Source organism: Mobula birostris, chromosome 4 (assembly GCF_030028105.1).
Source record: "Mobula birostris isolate sMobBir1 chromosome 4, sMobBir1.hap1, whole genome shotgun sequence".
In the NCBI taxonomy this organism is placed as follows: domain Eukaryota; kingdom Metazoa; phylum Chordata; class Chondrichthyes; order Myliobatiformes; family Myliobatidae; genus Mobula; species Mobula birostris.
The window spans coordinates 37203397-37222213 of NC_092373.1; the positions used below are offsets into that span (position 1 = coordinate 37203397).

At 42.8% G+C, this 18817-nt stretch overlaps 1 protein-coding gene across 1 annotated transcript in view; it reads left to right on the top strand.

The window, feature by feature from the left end:
• Positions 1-13025: 13025 nt before the first annotated feature.
• Positions 13026-18817, top strand: part of LOC140196264 (uncharacterized) — an 85817-nt gene continuing 80025 nt past the window's right edge. The window contains exon 1 of the mRNA XM_072255166.1: positions 13026-13116. Coding sequence (XP_072111267.1) covers positions 13044-13116 — 73 coding nt within the window. The 5' untranslated portion in view covers positions 13026-13043. The remainder of the gene's footprint in view (positions 13117-18817) is intronic.

The following is an 18817-nucleotide window of genomic DNA, read 5'->3' on the forward strand; positions in this document are numbered from 1 at the left end:
CAAAATCAACTTCCACATACAGGTTTCCACCGCCATCCAAAGGTACAGCGTTCCTATGAAATGGTTCGTAAGCCGGAATGTCGTAAAGCGAAGAAGCAGTTACCATTTATTTATATAGGAAAAATTTGTGAGCATTCACAGATCTAAAACTAACCTACCAAATCATGCCAAATAACACATAAAACCTAAAATAACGGTAACATACAGTAAAATCAGGAATGATATGATGAATACACAGCCTATATAAAGTAGAAATACTTTTCCACAATAATTGCCTGCACTGTTCTCCATAGTGAAAGCGCTTTCCAGTAACCTTTAAGCTATAAAGCTGCCAAATCATACCAAATAACACGTAAAAATACACAACCGATATAATGTATGTACAGACGGCAATCGTCTCTGATTTGGGCCGACATTTATGTGCTGGGCAGCACCTAATTAATTAGCTTGTTTATTTCGGCTTTTTCCTTAAAGATGTGCTGGGTGCCTCCTGGCTACCGCTGCATTCTTCATGGATCGGTATCTGTCTGCAGCCCGGGGTTTGGGGTGGTGGTACACTGGGATGTCATCTCGTCATCTGTTTCCATGAGGGCAGGCAGCTCATCTTCTCTTATGTCTGCCTGCCTCAGTGTCGAAGGTCGAGGTTCGTTGTCTGATGTGGAAGGCTTGAAAAACGACAGTATGCTTGATTGCTTAGCCTCGCGCATTTTTAGATCATACAGTTCTTTGTAAGCACTCAAACCATCCTTCAAATATGCCCTAAACTGATGTACCCTTTCAAAATTAAAGTCATACTTTATCATTGCAGCGAAAATCTCACATAGTTGCCTCACGTTCAGTTCCTGGATAACTTCACTTTCGGTCCGTTCGCTACTGCATTCGGTTTTGATTGTTATCCTTTCCTCTTGCAATTGCATCAGCTCTTCATCTATCAGTTCTTGGTCATGAGATGCCAAAACCTCTTCAACATCATCTTCGTCAGCTTCCACAAGCCAAACTCACTTTGTCCTTACTTCGTTCACCATGATCGAAATGCTTAATTATGTCTAGTTTTACGCTAAGTGTAACACCCTTACGAGCTCTTTCAGGCTTTTCCAATACCTTGGAACTCATCTTGCAAACGGCTGCTCACAGGCACGTGTTTAAGCAATGCTGGGGCTGCTTTTTTTCGTAACAGTGAAAATACCTTCTGTTAGCGAAAACAGGGAACTAATGTAGGTCTTTCATAACAGTGAGGTTTCATAAAGCAAACATTCAAAAAGCAGGGGACACCCGTACCTCACTACTTCTGCCATCTGCTCACGGTTTGCGATCAGGAGTCGAGTCGAGTCGAACATGAGACCATAGTACTTGGCTTTATGAATGCTTCTCAGTAAACCCTGGTGAACAGTGGATGCCATCATGTGGATGAATTCGTTCTGGACACCCGGTGAAAGATAAGATGTGGATCCAGGATGACTTTCCAAATGAGTGAGGTGTTCTTTTATGACAGGGTCAAAAGTGGCCAGTAGTTTCAGTAAGCCAAGGAAATTTCCCACATTGGAATCATCGTCTAGCTGAAGTGACTCCCTGTGTCCTTGCAAAGCCAGGTTCTGAGTTGCAAGGAAATTTATTCAGTGAAGGATTCTCGTCAAGATATCACACCACCTCTACTTTTCCTTTCTAATCTGTGACTGAAATACTGCATCAATAACTCCACTCTTTCCAGCTAAATTTCTTTCCACTATGTGAAGCGTTCCTGATGATTCTTGGCATTCACATGAACACTAATCCTTTCAGGTGCTTTCCACTGGTTGAATCCACTTTCCTGCTCCAATGAGGATTGATGGTCTGACCAGGAATAGAGAAGACAACAGATACAAAATGCAGACTTTTTAGAAGGGGAATAGACCAACCATGAGCAAGTCACTTTTTCATCGTGACCATTTCCCAATTTCCTCTTGAACCAAGTTTTGTTCACTGAGTGGTTATTTGTTGGTAGGAAAGGCCCCTCACTGTTCTGGAAATACTTCGAACCCAGCTTTATTATTTCTGTTCTCAATGCGTCAGACAGAATTGCTTTTCCAGTATCCTTGTTGAACTTCAGAAGTCCAATGTCATGCTGTTCAATCACTTCTGGTATGACAGTTCGAGGCTCTTTGACACCATCCAGTTCACTAGGTTCAGTGTCGTCAGGTTCAATCTCATCAGGTAAAATCTCATCAATAAACTCAACATCACCACCACCATCATCTTCCTCTCCTGTTATGTCCACGTTCTCTGTGGCAGCCTCACTCTTAATCTCATCATACTCGGATTTATCTGACTTGACTTCCTCCTCGGCTTGTGAGCATTTGTACTTGATCCACCCTCGGATTCTAACAAACTTGTAGCAGGTGCAGGCGGCTCCATGGAACGTGTCGAACTACTTGTTCCGGGCTTCTCAAAGAAGGGCATGAAGAACTTGTCCGACTCCTTGGCTTCCTCCACCTCCAACTTTCGTCTCTTCCATCCTTCAGCTCCACTTTCCTCCTTATTTGTGAAGAAAGGTTTCATTGTCTTCTTACACAATGTTCTGAAATAAGGCCATCCTAGTGCTTCTCACCCATGATAATCAAAGACAGATCATACATCTGAAGAAAATTCTTTTTTCACTATCCAAGGATAGTTTGTCTGACTTTAATAGAAACTGCTCAGTGGTGCCCCCTTGCCATACCTGCCATACCTGTCATACCTTAGATATGCCACTGCTCCAGAAAGCCATCTCAAAGGCGATATATCCCATGCCCTCCACCTCTTCAATAACTTCCAGTTCCCCGGTCCCAACCGCTTCATTTTCACTATGGATGTCCAATCCTTATACACCTCCATTCCCCATCAAGAAGGCCTCAAAGCCCTCCGCTACTTCCTGGATAATAGACCTCACCAGTTCCCCACCACCACTACCCTCCTCCGGTTGGCGGAACTGGTTCTCACACTTAATAACTTCTCTTTTGGCTCTTCCCACTTTCTTCAGACTAAGGGTGTAGCTATGGGAACTCGCATGGGACCCAGCTACACCTGCCTCTTCGATGGTTATGTGGAACAGTCTGTGCTCCAAACCTATTCTGGTACTGCTCCCCAACTTTTCCTTCAGTACATTGACGACTAGATTGGTGCTGCTTCCTGCAACCATGCTGAGCTCGTCAATTTCATCGGCTTTACTTCAAACTTCCACCCAGCCCTCAAACTCACTTGGTCTATCTCTGACACTTCCCTCCCCTTTCTCGATGTCTCGGTCTCCATCTCTGGAGACAAACTGTCCACTGACATCTTCTACAAGCCCACTGACTCTCATAACTACCTCGACTATACCTCTTCCCACCCCGCCACATGCAAAAATGCCATTCCCTATTCCCAGTTCCTCTGTCTCTGCCGCATCTGCTCCCAGGATGAGGCTTTCCGTTCCAGGACATCTCAAATGTCCTCTTTCTTTAAGGATCGTGGTTTCCCTTCTGCTATCATCAGTGATGCCCTCACCCGCATCTCCTCCATTTCCCGCACTTCGGCCCTCACCCCATCTTCCCACCACCACAACAGGGACAGAGTTCCCCTTGTCCTCACCTACCACCCCACCAGCCTCCGGATCTAGCACATTATCCTCCGCAACTTCCACCACCTTCAACAGGACCCCACCACTAAGCACATCTTTCCCTCTCCAGCCCTCTCCGTTTTCCGCAGGGATCGACTCCTCCGCGACTCCCTGGTCCACACGTCCCTCCCCACGGATCTCCCACCCGGCACTTATCCCTGTAAGCGTAAGTGCTACACCTGTCCCTACACCTCCTCTCTTGCCACCATTCAGGGCCCCAAACAGTCCTTCCAGTTGAGGCAACACTTCACTTGCGAATCTGTTGGGGTCATCTATTGCATCCGGTGCTCCCGGTGCGGCCTCCTCTACATCGGTGAAACCCGAAGCAGATTGGGGGACCGCTTCATCGAGCACCTCCACTCCGTCCGCCACAACAGACAGGATCTCCCGGTAGCCACCCACTTCAACTCTGCTTCCCATTCCCATTCAGATATGTCCATACATGGCCTCCTCTACTGCCGTGATGAGGCTAAACTCAAATTGGAGCAGCAACACCTCATATACTGTCTAAGTAGTCTCCAGCCCCTTGGCATGAACATAGAATTCTCCAACTTCCGGTAATTCCCTCCCCCCACCACCTCCCTCTATCCCTATTTCACATCACCTCCCTCATAGTTCTGCCTCCTTCTACTACTGCACATTGTTCTCCTGCCAATCACCTCCCTGCTTCCCCTCCCCCACCCCTTTGTCTTTCAAATTACTGTTTTTTTCAACTACCAGCATTCTTCAAACCCTCCCCAGAGTTCTTCCTTCAGTCCTGACGAAGGGTTTCGGCCCGAAACATGGACTAATCTTTTCAACAGATGCTGACTGACCTGCTGAGTTCCTCCAGCGCATTGTGAGTGTTCCTTTGACAACAGCATTTGCAGATTATTTTGTGTTAGCCATCTCAAAGGTTCAAATGTTCATTTTATTGTCAATAAAACTCTGATATTTGACTTCTCCGGATAGCCATGAAATACAGAAAAACCATGGAAGTTGTTGAAATAAAAGATTCCCTCCCTCCCGGCATGAAAAAGGAAAGGAAACAAACCCCCCACACCCTTCCTCACAAAAAAAATTTACAGATTGCCCACATGGTAAACGGTAGCTAGAACATCAAAAACCCCAAACCACTAACGCTCTCCCTTGCAAAACACCAAAAACTGAAGAAGACCAATATAAAGTACAGTCCAATAATCACATAGATCTCAAAATATTGAAAGCATCTTCCCATCAGCATTCAAGGAGACCAGTCACATGAACCCAGACTTTCTGTGAAAACGGACTGCCATGCTGGTCTGGAGTTGATCTTCAGCCCTCACCCTGTCTCTGGTCTTGTGCTTGAAGCAGCTCATGCTCTCAGTCATCTTCGAACACTGCAGAGCACTACGTCATTCCATCGAATTCCAAACTGCACTTCACAGGTTCCGGCAGCTTCTGTAACACCATCAAGACAGAAAGAATAAACAGCTCCAATACCATATGGAAGTTCATTGACGACACCACTGTTGTGGGCCAAGTCAAAGATGGTGGCATATAGGAGGCAGACTGAAAAATTGGGTGAGTGGTGTAAAGAAGCATAAAGGGGTCAAGCCAGTGAGAGACGTGACCAGGAGAGGGAGGGGATGGAGAAGACCCTGGGGAGGAGAATTGGAATCTTTGGAATGGGAACAAGCATCACAGGCTTGGACAAAGGACTTGACATCCCTATTCATACCAGGCCATCTTTTTATGAATTCTCAGGTGCATGAAATTCCAGGGTGGGTTATTATCTTAGATACGTGTCCCCATTTGAGAGGACCTCTGACCTAAGTTCAGGTGGCACAAAAAGGCGACTTAGGAGAACATTACTGGGAACTAGATTACTCCCCTCAAGTTCTTGCCTGACTTGGGAATTAATATCCCAAGTGATAGGATCCAAAAGGTTATTCTCCCGAAGTATCAATATCAACTAAGGCCTATCTATCAAATCAGGGGAGGGGGGGCATCTAGTTGCCTAGATAGGGTGTCAGGCTTTAGATGCTTGGAACCTGTTCAATAAGTAATGACAAAGTTAAAACAGTTAAAGAATAATGCCCAATGGGCTTGTTGTGAGTTAAGTCCCTTGGCATTCTGGATATAAGCTAAATTTGTATGATCCGTCCAAACTATAAAAAAATGCTCCACCCCTTCCAACCAGTGCCGTCACTCTTCTAAGGCCAGTTGAACAGCCAACTCCTGGTTACCAATATCATAACTGGATTCAGCTGGTGACAACTGTTTCGAAAAATAAGCACAGAGATGCCAATTTTTTTATCGGTGGTGGAATGCTTAGACAAGACTACCCCTACTCCAACGTTGGAAGCATCAATTGTTTTGCCACTGCCCCCATATTGCACCCACCCAACCCTGGAGGGCAGATCAGGGTTGGGTGGTTGCAATATGGGTGCAGTGACAAAACAATTCCCAAGGTCATTAAAGGCTGACTCCGCCACTGCCGTCCACAGAAACAATGCAACTTTTTCTTGGTAAGATTAATCGCAGGAGCAGCCATGGAGCTTAATAAATCTCCTGTAAAAGTTAGCAAACCCCAAGAATCTCTGAATCTGCTTGACAGAAGTGGGAATGGGCCAGTCCCGAACGGGGTCCATTAAAAGGTCCCCTTGGGAAATAAATTCAAAAGAGGAGACTTCAGGAACAGGAAATTCACACTTCTCTAGCTTGACAAATAATTTATTATCTAATAAACACTGAAGGTCCTGACGAACATGGGAGATACGTGCCTCATAAGAAATTGGATAAAATCAAAATATTGCCTAGGTACACCAAGACAAACCTGTTCAATATCTCCCTCAAGACATCTTTGATGAATCCCTGTGAAATTGCTGGGGCAGTAGCAAGCCCATAGGGCATAACTAAGTACTGTATTCATAATGCCTGGGAAGCATACTGAATGGCATCTTCCATTCATCACCCTGATGAATCCAAATTCAACTGTAGGCATGCCTGAGATCCAAAGGAGTGAAAATTTTGGCCCCTTGCAGTAAACCAAAGGCTGAGTTCATTAATGGTAAGGGGTAACTAGTTTTAATGGTAATTCTGTTAAGATCCCTGTTAATTCTGTTAAAAATGGGCTGAAAAATGGCAGATGGAGTTTAATACAGACAAGTGTGAGGTATTGCACGTTGGAAGGACAAACCAAGGTAGAACATACAGGGTTAATGGTAAAGCACTGAGGAGTGCAGTGGAACAGAGGGATCTGGGAATACAGATACAAAATTCCCTAAAAGTGGCGTCACAGGTAGATAGGGTCATAAAGAGAGCTTTTGGTACATTGGCCTTTATTAATCGAAGTATTGAGTATAAGAGCTGGAATGTTATGATGAGGTTGTATAAGGCATTGGTGAGGCCAACTCTGGAGTATTGTGTTCAGTTTTGGTCACCAAATTACAGGGAGGATATAAATAAGGTTGAAAGAGTGCAGAGAAGGTTTACAAGGATGTTGCCGGGACTTGAGAAACTCAGTTACAGAGAAAAGTTGAATAGGTTAGGACTTTATTCCCTGGAGCATAGAAGAATGAGGGGAGATTTGATAGAGGTATATAAAATTATGATGGGTATAGATAGAGTGAATGTAAGCAGGCTTTTTCCACTGAGGCAAGGGGAGAAAAAAACCAGAGGACATGGGTTAAGGGTGAGGGGGGAAAAGTTTAAAGGGAACATTAGGGGGGGCTTCTTCACACAGAGAGTGGTGAGAGTATGGAATGAGCTGCCAGACGAGGTGGTAAATGCGGGTTCTTTTTTAACATTTAAGAATAAATTGGACAGATACATGGATGGGAGATGTATGGAGGGATATGGTCCGTGTGCAGATCAGTGGGACTAGGCAGAAAATGGTTCAGCACAGCCAAGAAGGGCCAAAGGGCTGTTTCTGTGCTGTAGTTTCTATGGTTCTATGGTTCTATTCTATCCCGATAATCAATACAGGGTCTTAGGCTACCATCCTTCTTTGTGACAAAGAAAACTCCACCTTTGCAGTGGGAGTTGAGGATCTGATGAACCCAGCTATTGATGCCTCTTTAAGGTAACTGTCTACAGTCTGTCTCTCAGGACCAGATAGGGAGAACAGCCTCCCTCAGAAAGGGCAGGAACCAGGCAATAACTCAATAGTGCAATCATAATAACGATGGGGTGGCAGCGAGGTAGCTTTTTTCTTGCTAAAAACGTTTAGGAGGTCTGAGTATTCAGGAGGGACTTTCTTAATCTCATTAATAACTTCTAACTCAGGAAGTGTGGACACAAGTTCAGGGATTTTCATTTTGATCTCGGGCACTTAGGACACATACTCATGATTCTTGGAAACCGATGAAAAGCAAATATTTTGGCAGTTAGAGGACCAACCAGTAATACCCCTCAGCACCAGTTAATCACAGCGACTTGCCAAGACAACCATGGATACCCAAGAATAAAAGGGATCTCTGTCAAATTAATCAGGTGGAACTTTAATGTTTCGCAGTGATTCTCAAACTGAAAGCCTAATAGTCTGGAATGTAACAACCCTTTGTCATTCAAGAGGCCTACCATCCAGTACAATGGCAGTAAGGAGAAAGGGACCCCCATTTGTTGTGCCACCCCTAAATCTAAAAAGTTACCCACTGAACCAAGAGTCAACAAATGCGTGAATGGGAAACTCCTTTCGATTGCATATCAAACAAGAGGGTAGGTGTAACCACGTGTATGTACCTGTGGGAGAGGCCAAGGGACCATCACAGATCTCCCCTCGCTGGGCAGCCCTTGGGAGTTTCCCAACCTCTAGGGGCACGTGGCCAGATAATGCCCCAGTTCCCCTCAGTACAGAGAATGTCTCTCTGTAAATTTTGTGTTGTGTTCAATCAGCAACCGAAAGAAGTGCCCTGCCCAATGGCTTGGGTTCCATGGTATCCAGTGAAGGATCTATTAGGAGGAAATGAGTGGGTGAATGTCGGTAGGATAGAAGTTGGAGAGCTGCTGGCATTGCTCTCACCGCCGTTCTGACAGACGGATGTCCAGACAAGTGGTTAAATCGATTAAGGTCTGGTTCAGGACCGCGAGCTGCCAGTTCATCTTTAAGATTGTTCTTTCAAACATGGCCATCAGAGCTTTACCTCTCTCCACTCTCTAGCACCAAAGCGCTGAGCTCAGTTGGGTAGTCCACCATGTCTCACAGCCGCCTGCTGCCCACTAGGGCACTGATAAATGAATTGATAATGGAGCATTCAGGATCATCTCTCTCCAACTTAGGTGTTGCCCATTCCAGCACTTTACCAGAGAGGAAGGTAATAATGCAAGCCATTTTACTTCATTCAGTAGGAAACCTGTGCATCATCAGTTTGAACACTAGAGAATATTGGGTAATAAACCCACAGCATGGCTCAGGACTCCTGTTAAAGAGCCCCAGAGTAGGCAGATTTAGGCAGCTATCGGCATTTTCCCCTGAGTACGTGGCATTCCTGATTCCTAAGCTTTTACATTTTCCTGGATGGCAGAGAGAGACGCGGTCAATTCCTGCAGCTGCTGCTCATGCCTGCTGATGGCGGCGCTCTGCTTTGCCAGAACCGGTTGGACACCGAATCCTGCTGAGTTCACCTTTCTCAACCGGTCGAGCTGAAGGGTCACTAGCAAACTCAAGTGCAGGAATCGCAGAGACATCGGCAAGTCAAGCAAAATAAGAGATTTAATACGGAAATTAACCAGCCAAACTAACGAGAGCTCAGACAAACTATACTGAATCTTGAAGAGCTGAAATCACTCACATTACACTGAAGAACTCGGCCTGAGCTTCAGCAGACGAGTATCCACAACAACTGAGCAAAGAGGAGTTGGCGTGCCGAGCCGCGCCCCCTCAAAATACACCCTGGAGCACGTAGAAATTCAGGACCGATCAGACATCATACGTGCCCAGATGAAGCAATGATCCCTATGCGACATTGAAATATCGTGCTAATTAAAATTACCCCAAACTGAATAAAAGTGATAAATAGAAAGAGTTAACAACCCCCTTGACAGGCAATGAGACATCTGCAGAGCTTCAAATCCAGAGCCAGTCCAAAGACAAACGATTAGGCATAAAGGATAGAACAATCCAAGGAACATTGCGTGCCCACAGGGTGACACTGAGAAAATACAGTCCACATACTAACTGAAAAAAATTACCCCTGGTTGTGACACCAAGCCTAAGATGAAAAGGCTTTTCTCCAAATGAAGAACTTCATGGAGTAAAGAAGTACATCTGAACTGTGAATGTTCAGGATTAAAATAGAAAATGCTACAAATATTCAACAGTGCAAGTCTACTTTTATTTCAGAATTCCAGCATTTCCAATTTTATTGAATTTCAATGAATTTCCATGTCTTCCCTACCATGTCTGTCAACTTTGTAAAGGTTCTAGTCCTCATTCTGAAAGAATTTCTGTTTATCTTTTGTACCTTACCCAAGCTGCAGAGTCCAACATCTCTTTTACTCTTTCTCAGATTTCCAGCATTTTGTTTTTTTTTATTATTTTTAGTTACATACCTCCAGAACTTTACTGTCCAAACGTGGGTTTTGTGTGTTTCAGCACTGTGTCCTTTGCCCCTTTCAAACTGTAGTCTGTCTGGTTGAGACTGAAACCCTGGTTTGTGTTGGTTGTCATCGTGTCCGACGATGACAGAAATTTCTGTTGGGAAAGTTTTTAAAATGGAAAAGCTGTTGCACAGGGGGCATTTCCACTCTCTCGATCTCGGATGTCCAGGTCCAGAGACATGAATAATCATCAAAACTGAGGCCTTCCTTGGTTGCAGAGGATGACCATGCTTTCAGTGCCTTGTCGTACCCTTCGCTCTCCACAAAGTATTGCTGCTTCACTTTCATGGCCGTTCGATCTCAATGTTGATCTCGTCTGCCCGGTCCACTGGATCTGACCTTGCTTCCGAGGACAGGCATGTCCCTATCTCACCAGGGGTATCAGGCCCACTGGCTACTCTCACCTCGTTTAGCCCACCATCTGAAGCAGTATACCAGGGTTTGCAGGCAAATAGCTATTTGGAGCCACAGGTGAGAGCTGAGTGTCTGATGCGGATGAGCCCCAAAATGGACACAACAAGCTCCTTCTCCAGAGCTGCTACCCCTCCCCGGACATCCTATACATCCCACTGGTTTGTGATATCGGTCTAAACCCCAGTAGCAATTTGGTTGGAATTGCTTAAATTCAATGAAGTTCCTTCCAAATGCTGGAGAGAGTGCACAGTGTGATAGAATAGTGCTTAATGTAACACTATTACTGCACCAGTGACCTGGTTCCATCCCCCCACCCTCTAACTGTTCTCCCCGTGACCATGTCCTCCAACTTCTTACAACATCCCAAAGACATGTGCTTAGGAGGTTAATCGGGTGTAATTGGGAGGTACGGACTCCATAGGCCAGATGAGCCTGTTATCATGCTGTATCTTGAAATAGTAACAAAAGGTGAGTGACAGCTCTGTCACATGTGACTGGATTAGATTAAATCCTGGGGTTTAATAAAAAACAATCTATTAATTGACTATCCTTGCCTATATGCTGTTCCCATTGAAAGGCCGGATAGTGAATTCCCTCAGACATTTGTTTCTGTCTAACAATATCCAGAATACTTGCACGCAACTTTATGGTCAGCACTAGAGCAGAGGATTCCTCTGGTTGCAAATCCTGTCAATCACAGCAAGCAGAGCAGGCCTTGCCCACACAATTGCTGCTTAAGGTAGCTTCAGATATGCAGTCCTGATGCAGCTTTTCTGAAACGGTGATGATTCACTTCCTCCCACAGATGCTGCTCAGCCCACTAAGGTCTTCCAGCAGATTATTTGATTGCATCACTTTCTATTATCTTCCAGATCTTGTTGTCTGATTGCTCTTTAGTGCCCTTGGAAACCTCTGCTGCTGTTAGTCAATCTCACATTTCAGTGATAAATTTGAATTTGACCATAAGACGTAGGAGCAGAATTAGATCATCTGGCCCATCAAGTCTGCTCCGTCATTCAATCATGGCTGATCATTTGTTCCCCTCCTCAGCCCCACTCCCCAGACTTCTCCCCATTACCTTTGATCCCATGTCCAATCAAGAACCTATGGAACTCTGTCTTAAATACACCCAATGGTTTGGCCTCCACAGCTGCCTATGGTAACAAATTCCACAAATTCACCACCCTCTGGCTGAAGAAATTTTAATGCATCTCTATTTTAACTGAACGCCCCTATATCCTGAGGCTGTGCCATCTTGTCCTAGACTCTGACACCATTGGACACATCCTTTCGACATCTACTCTATCTAGGCCTTTCAACATTCGAAAGGTTTCAACAAGTTCCCCCCCCCTCCATCCTTCTAAACTCCAGTGAGTACAGACCCAGAGCTATCAAACTTTCCTCGTAAGATAACCCTTTCATTCCCAGAATCATTCCTGTGAACCTCCTCTGAACTTGCTCCAAAGTCAGCACATCTTTTCTCAGATGAGCAGCACAAAACTGTTCATAATACTCAAGGTGAGGCCTGGCCAGTGCCTTAAAAAGCCTCAGCATCACATTCCTGCACTTGTATTCTGGACCTCTTGAAACAAATACAAACATTGCATTTGCCTCCCTCACCACTGACTCTACCTGCAAGGTAAACTTCAGGGTGTTAGAACATAGAACATAGAAATTCACAGCACGTTACAGGCCCTTCGGCCCACAATGTTGTGCCGACCATGTAACCTATTCTAGAGACTGTCTAGGATTTCCCTAGCACATAGCCCTCCATTTTTCTAAGTTCCATGTACCTATCTAAGAGGCTCTTAAAAGACCCTATAGTATCCGCTTCCACCACTGCCACCTGCAGTGCATTCCACGCATCCACCACTCTCTGTGTGAAAAACTTACCCCTGACATCCCCTCAGTACCCATTTCCAAGCACCTTAAAACTATGCCCCCTCATGTTAGCCATTTCAGCCCTGGGAAAAAGCCTCTGTCTATCCACACGATCAATGCCCCAGTGTTCTGCACAAGGACTCCCAAGTTCCTCTGCATTCTCAGATCTTTAGATTTTCTCCCCGTTTAGAAAATTGTCTGCACATTTCTTTCTACTACCAAGGTGCATGACCATGCAGTTGCCCACATTGTATTTATATCAATATATTTGTCAGCTACCAGTGTCGGAGTTACTTTGCTTTGAGATTTGTTGGTTTTCTAAGCAGACAGAAGTTAGGCCAAATTGATATCTTCAATGTCTGAAAGATTACACTTCTTGTAATATTACATCATAGATTAACAGACCACTGAAATGCAAGATTAATTAACCCGGAAAGTAGCACAGAAAAATTCCAAAGGTGGGTGGAACACTAAAAGGCAATCTGGGCTGAAAGCGGTTAGAAATTAAGTCTTTTAAGACAGCCTCCTCAGACTGTAAGCTTGTTTTGTATGAAGGAACAACGAAGCAGATAATAACATGGCAGCTGCAGCATTATGGATTTACACTTTTGTGCTTTTAAGTGACTTAATCGATGGACAGATGACAACAGGTAAGTAACTTTGCTACCATTATTAGTATAATCATTAGGGTGATAAAATGCAAGAAACTGGATTACTCATAAAGCAGTAATATCCAGCAAACAGTTTTCCTGGGCGTTAAATGTCGATAAATCAGAAGTGCATTCTGTATTATTTCTGGTAAACTGTGTGACTGCATGTAATCCTCTCACCATAGGCTTGCAATCAGTTAGCTATTACTGTGAATACAAGCTAACCACAACATAACTCGACAATACATGGTGAAAAGGCCAGTTCCAATTCATAAACACATCTAGTGTGAAAATGACTCGGGTAAACACAAACATAAAAGTTTGAATGTCCCTTTAAGATAAAGTAGGACTGTTACTTGTATGAACACTGACACACTCTTGCAAATTTTCCGTTTGCCAGGAAGCAATAATTTACTTCACACCTGTGTAAACTTAGATAGAAATTGTATTAACAAAATATTTTAAATGATAACAAACACAATAATACTATATATGTAACCGGGTGACCATCGGATCTTATTCAGTTTTGTTAAAAGTGTACTTAGGCATCCATCCGGGTAATGCTAGAATAGTTGTCTGTGCCTTTAAGGGGAGACAGTGATGTCATTACACATGCACGGGATAGTGGAGCAACCACTTTGCTTTCTGCTGAAGACGTGGTAGGGCGTTGGAATCGGATTCTTCCCAGAGTGTGCTGGGCATGGTGAGGAAAGATTTCCACAAGTGAAGAAATCACCGCTGGGTAGCGTGGCTTATACAAGGTTCCTCACCACCCAAGTAGGATTGCCACTACTGTATTAGTACCGTATTGGTTCTGGTATTTTTTATACTGCAAACGCAATTCTGTCCATCCACAAGGGTGTGAATCAAAAGTTAAACTGAGATTGTAACAGCAAGAACTGGTTGTAAATTCGTTCGTTTTGTTTCGCGACCCTCTTCTGGCACTTAAACATCTAAAACAAATAAAGGAATTAAAACCCGATAGAGTCTTTGTTGTCCTGAGCGTGTACTTTCTCCCCAGGTTACATATAATACAAAATAAAAAGGGTATATAGTATGTATAAAAATATCGGTTTATAATGTACATGTAATTATTGGAGCTCATTGTTGTGTAATCAACTCAGTTTGCTTCATTTTGTTTACTCACGGTACTGAAATGATTTTGTGCTGAAGAACCAGTCACAGAAAAAAATATATTGATGCAACATCCAACGATAAGGTGTTGAATTTTTTCCAAAGAAGCTATTACTTAAAAGTTATCTGTACATTCTCCTTGAGACCATTGCCTGCATGAGGCTTTTCCAACAGCAGTACCTGTCCTAACAAATGGGTTCCGTGAGCATTTCACCATGTTCTTCTGCTGTCCTTTCATTGTCTGTTTCCATTTTCCTTCTTTTTACTTCTTCAATCCTGCGCTATTTCCAGAGAATGGCTTCCCGTTCTTTTTCCATGCCCTCTCTAGAATGTCCTCAAGGCAAATCCTCATGAATAATTAAGCAAGCATAACTTTCAGTCAAGTGAATTATTATTTTAAACAGCAAAAATGAAATAATCCATGTATCATGTAAGAAAAGGAACACTTAGTCATAGAATCATAGAATCATAGAGAAATACGGCACAGAAACATGTCCTTTGGCACATCTAGTCCATGCCAAAACCACTTAAACTGCCTACTCCCATCGACCTGCACCAGGACCATAGCCCTCCATACCCCTACCATCCATGTACTGATCCAAACTTCTTTTAAGTGTTGAAATCGGGTTTGTATGCACCACTCGTGCAGGCAGCTCATTCCACACTCACAGGACCCTCTGAGTGAAGAAGTTTCCCTTCATGTTCCACTTAAACTCCTCATCTTTCACCCTGAACCAATGAACTCTGGTTGTAGTCACACCCAACCTCAGTGGAAAAAGCCTGCTGGCATTTACTCCTCATAATTTTGTATACCTCTATAAAATTTCCTCTCAGTCTTCTACATTCTAACCTGTTCAATATTTCCTTATAACTCAGGTTCTCCAGAATGGTCAACACCCTTGTAAATTTTCTCTGTACTCTTTCAACCTTATTTACATCTTTCCTCTAAGTGGGTGACCAAAACTGCAATATCTCAACAACATCTTATATGTCTTCAACATATCATCCCATCTCCTACACTTGCTAAACTCTCGACAAGTCTCTGCTTCTTTATATTGTCTGAGCACTACGATTCATTGAGTAAACAAGATGTCTGCTCAGCACCAGCCTCTTACTTTTTCTCTCCATTTGATGGGGCTTCACTCCAGAGAACCAAGTAATGATAGGAATCTAGAAGATTATAAAACAAGCAGGAAGGAGCTTAAGAATGAAATTAGGAGAGCCAGAAGGAGCCATGAGAAGGCATTGGCGGACAGGATTAAGGAAAACCCCAAGGCATTCTACAAGTATGTGAAGAGCAAGAGGATAAGATGTGAGAGAATAGGATCAATCAAGTGTGACAGTGGAAAAGTGTGTATGGAACCTTTAGTCCTTGCCTATGACCATTTGCATTTGTACTTATCCCATTCCATTCTTCCAACATTCCCATCAATTCCATTCAAATCTACCAATGACCTAGGAGCAACTTACAATGGTGAACCAACCAACCTGTGTGTCTTTGAGATGTGGGAGGAAACTACAGCACTCTGGGAAAACTCATACAATCATAAGGAGAGCATGCAAACTCCGTACAGCTGGCATCAGGGTTTAGCATTGAACCGGGGTCATTGAAGATGAGAGGCAGCAACTCTATTAGCAGTGCCATTGTCTTGCCTCACTCTACCAGATTGCACGTTTAATCCCTTCACAAAAAAAATCCATTATTTCTAAACAATACACCATTTTACAGTGAAAACAAAACACATATTCAATTTGTTTTTTTTCTAAAACTGTCTCTCGTTCTTTTCTCCTGACTATTAAAGAAAGAATTTTAATCTGAAGTAGTAAGTCTATGGGGTGGGTTTGGCGATGATGGCAAAAGAGCCTTAGGACTCACTCCACCAGGTTCAGGGACAGTTATTACCCCTCAATCATCAGACTCTTAAATCAGTGGGGCTATCTTCATTCAACTTGACTTGCTCCATCATTGAAACGGTCCCGCAACCTATGGACTTACTTTCAAGGGCTCCTCAACTTCTGTTTTCAATATTTATTGTTTATTTATTTTTATTATTATTATTTCTTTTTTTCTTTTATTTTTGCACTTCGTTGTCTTTTGTATCTTGGTTGTACACAGCCCTGTTGGGCGCAGTCATCCATTGATTCTATAATGGTTCTTGGAGTTATTGAGTATGCCCACAAGAAAATGAATGTCGGGGTTGTATATGGTGACATAAATGTACTTTGATAATAATCTTACTTTGAAATTTTAACTTGAACCTTTTATTTTGCCGATCCCTTGGTATCCTGGTATCCCATTTCATTCCTGTAGTTTCTCAGGTGGCTGATGAAGCTAATATGGGAACTGTAAACTGTCTAGATAGTGTGGGATTTCTTCAGCGAGGGTGGGAAAATCAGGACGTATATTCTCCTCTGCTGCCTATGCTAGCTTCTGTGGCTGTTCTTGACAAACACGGGCTCTTAATCCCAGCCCAAACTCTTCTCCATTCTGAGTGTTCACAGGTCAAGGATTCTTACAAGACTGTGTAGATGTCACACAATTTAAAGAAGGCTTCGGAGACACTTTTGCATCTCTCCTTCTGATAACCTCCTGCCAGGACAGAGCTCACTGTAGAATGCCTGTATTGGGAGTGTGGTTGCATGCATATGAATGTTGTGATCCAGCAGAACTGAGAAGACTGCAAGGAGAATCTCAGTGCAACAGTTAATGGGCAGCACTGGGAGTATCATTGTTGAGTTTTGTGCAGGGCTTGAGATCCAGATCTTTAACCATTCTTTTCCTTAGTTGAGCAAAGGTTGTGCTTGCATACTGAAGGTTATAATGCGTTTCATCTTTGTTGCCTGCTGTTACTTACAGGTGGCTCCCAAAATATATGCCATAAACACCAAGAATTGCTTCAGGGCTGTGAAGGTGGCAGTAAAATGGTGAGGGCAGCAGACTGTTGAGGGTAGTAGAAGTGAGTGCAGAAACAGAGTGGACACATGGAAGGTTCCAGTCACATTACAGAGGCTGAATTTCCTTCACCTATGTTTGAGGAGGATCTACACAGTAACAGACATCTGTAGTCTGTTAGAATATCAATTACTTGCTGGAAATGTATTGATACGTTTGTAATTTCTGGTAAAGTCACTCACTGTGTCTTACATTGTTGGAAAATCCAGAGTTGGGATTTTGCAGCTGATGGATCAAAAATACAAATGGCAATTGACCAATACACTGTTTACCAAAGCTGTCCTTCTGTCTTATGTAGTGTTAATCTAAGTGTGCTCGAGTATGCATAGTGTTTTCTAAAATTTCTCATTTCAGTTCTTATATTCCTTTGTAAATTTTCCAGATCGGTTTCAGACCAAGATATTATGCAAAAAAAACACAATGCATTAATATGGGTATAGCAAAAGTGTTTATTATTATTTTTACAATTGACCTCTGTTTGGCAGATTTTCTTAAATCTTCAATTAAATTCTGTCAAAAGTTTTCCCTTTATTGCACTGTGATCTATTTTCTTTGCTTGTTGATATCCCAGATACTGATGTTTTGTGTTCATCCAGTGATTGTACTGTATCCTGCTGCTCTGATTTATATTCTACGAGCTCTAGCGCACTGTTCCTTATGTTTAATGGTCTGCGTTAGTCCAAAATTCATCTTTATATCTTTAGAAAATAGTTCTACTACTTGAATTAATTGCTTTAGACTTACTAATGAAGTAGCATATAATTTCAAATCAACCATGTATGAAAGGTGTATCAAGATAAATTCATTTGGTTGTCTCTGATTTGATATCCTATTTTTATCTAATTCAGTGAAGTAGAGAGTGGGTTTAAAGCTAGACAAATCCATAGTGGGCTTAGAGAGTTGCCCTGGAAAATGCCTTTGTTTATTTTCATAACAGTGATTGTTCATTTTTTTAATTGTTAATAGATAGTGTGATTCAAGTACAACAATACATCATCAGAATTTCTATTAACCATGAATGTGGGACAAAGTCTAATGCTTTTTGGTTGTCAATATAACAACATGAAAGATTTCTGCTTTTCTGCTGGGTCTGACTCAGAATTACAGAACCTATTATCAGTTGTTCTTTAGATCATTTTATACTCTTATGGCATCCTTTCTGCTTTTCTGTAAGTATACCTAAGTAAGTGATGGTTCGTTGCGAGATACATGATGTTACAATTTTATATATTGTTTGTAAACAAGTAGTAGGGCAATATTTTGATGGGTCATTTGTGATTTCTCTATTAGGTAAGAGATATGATTTTATTATTTTTTTTTGTTTTTTGGGTTTGTGGAGTTTGTCTTTTGCATATTGGTTGCTTTTCAGTCTTTGGGTGTAGTTTTTCATTGTTTCTATTGTATTTCTTTGTTCTACTATGAGTGCCTGCAAGAAAATGAATCTCGGGGTAGCATGTGGTTACATTTACATAGTTTGATTAAAAAAAACTTTGAACTTGGAAGTTTGAAAACTCCCAAGCATGTTTAGATAGGCTAGGAAAAATAAGGGGGGTATCCATTTCCGACCTGGCTGATAACACCCACTGAAAATCAATCAACAATGCTACAATACGT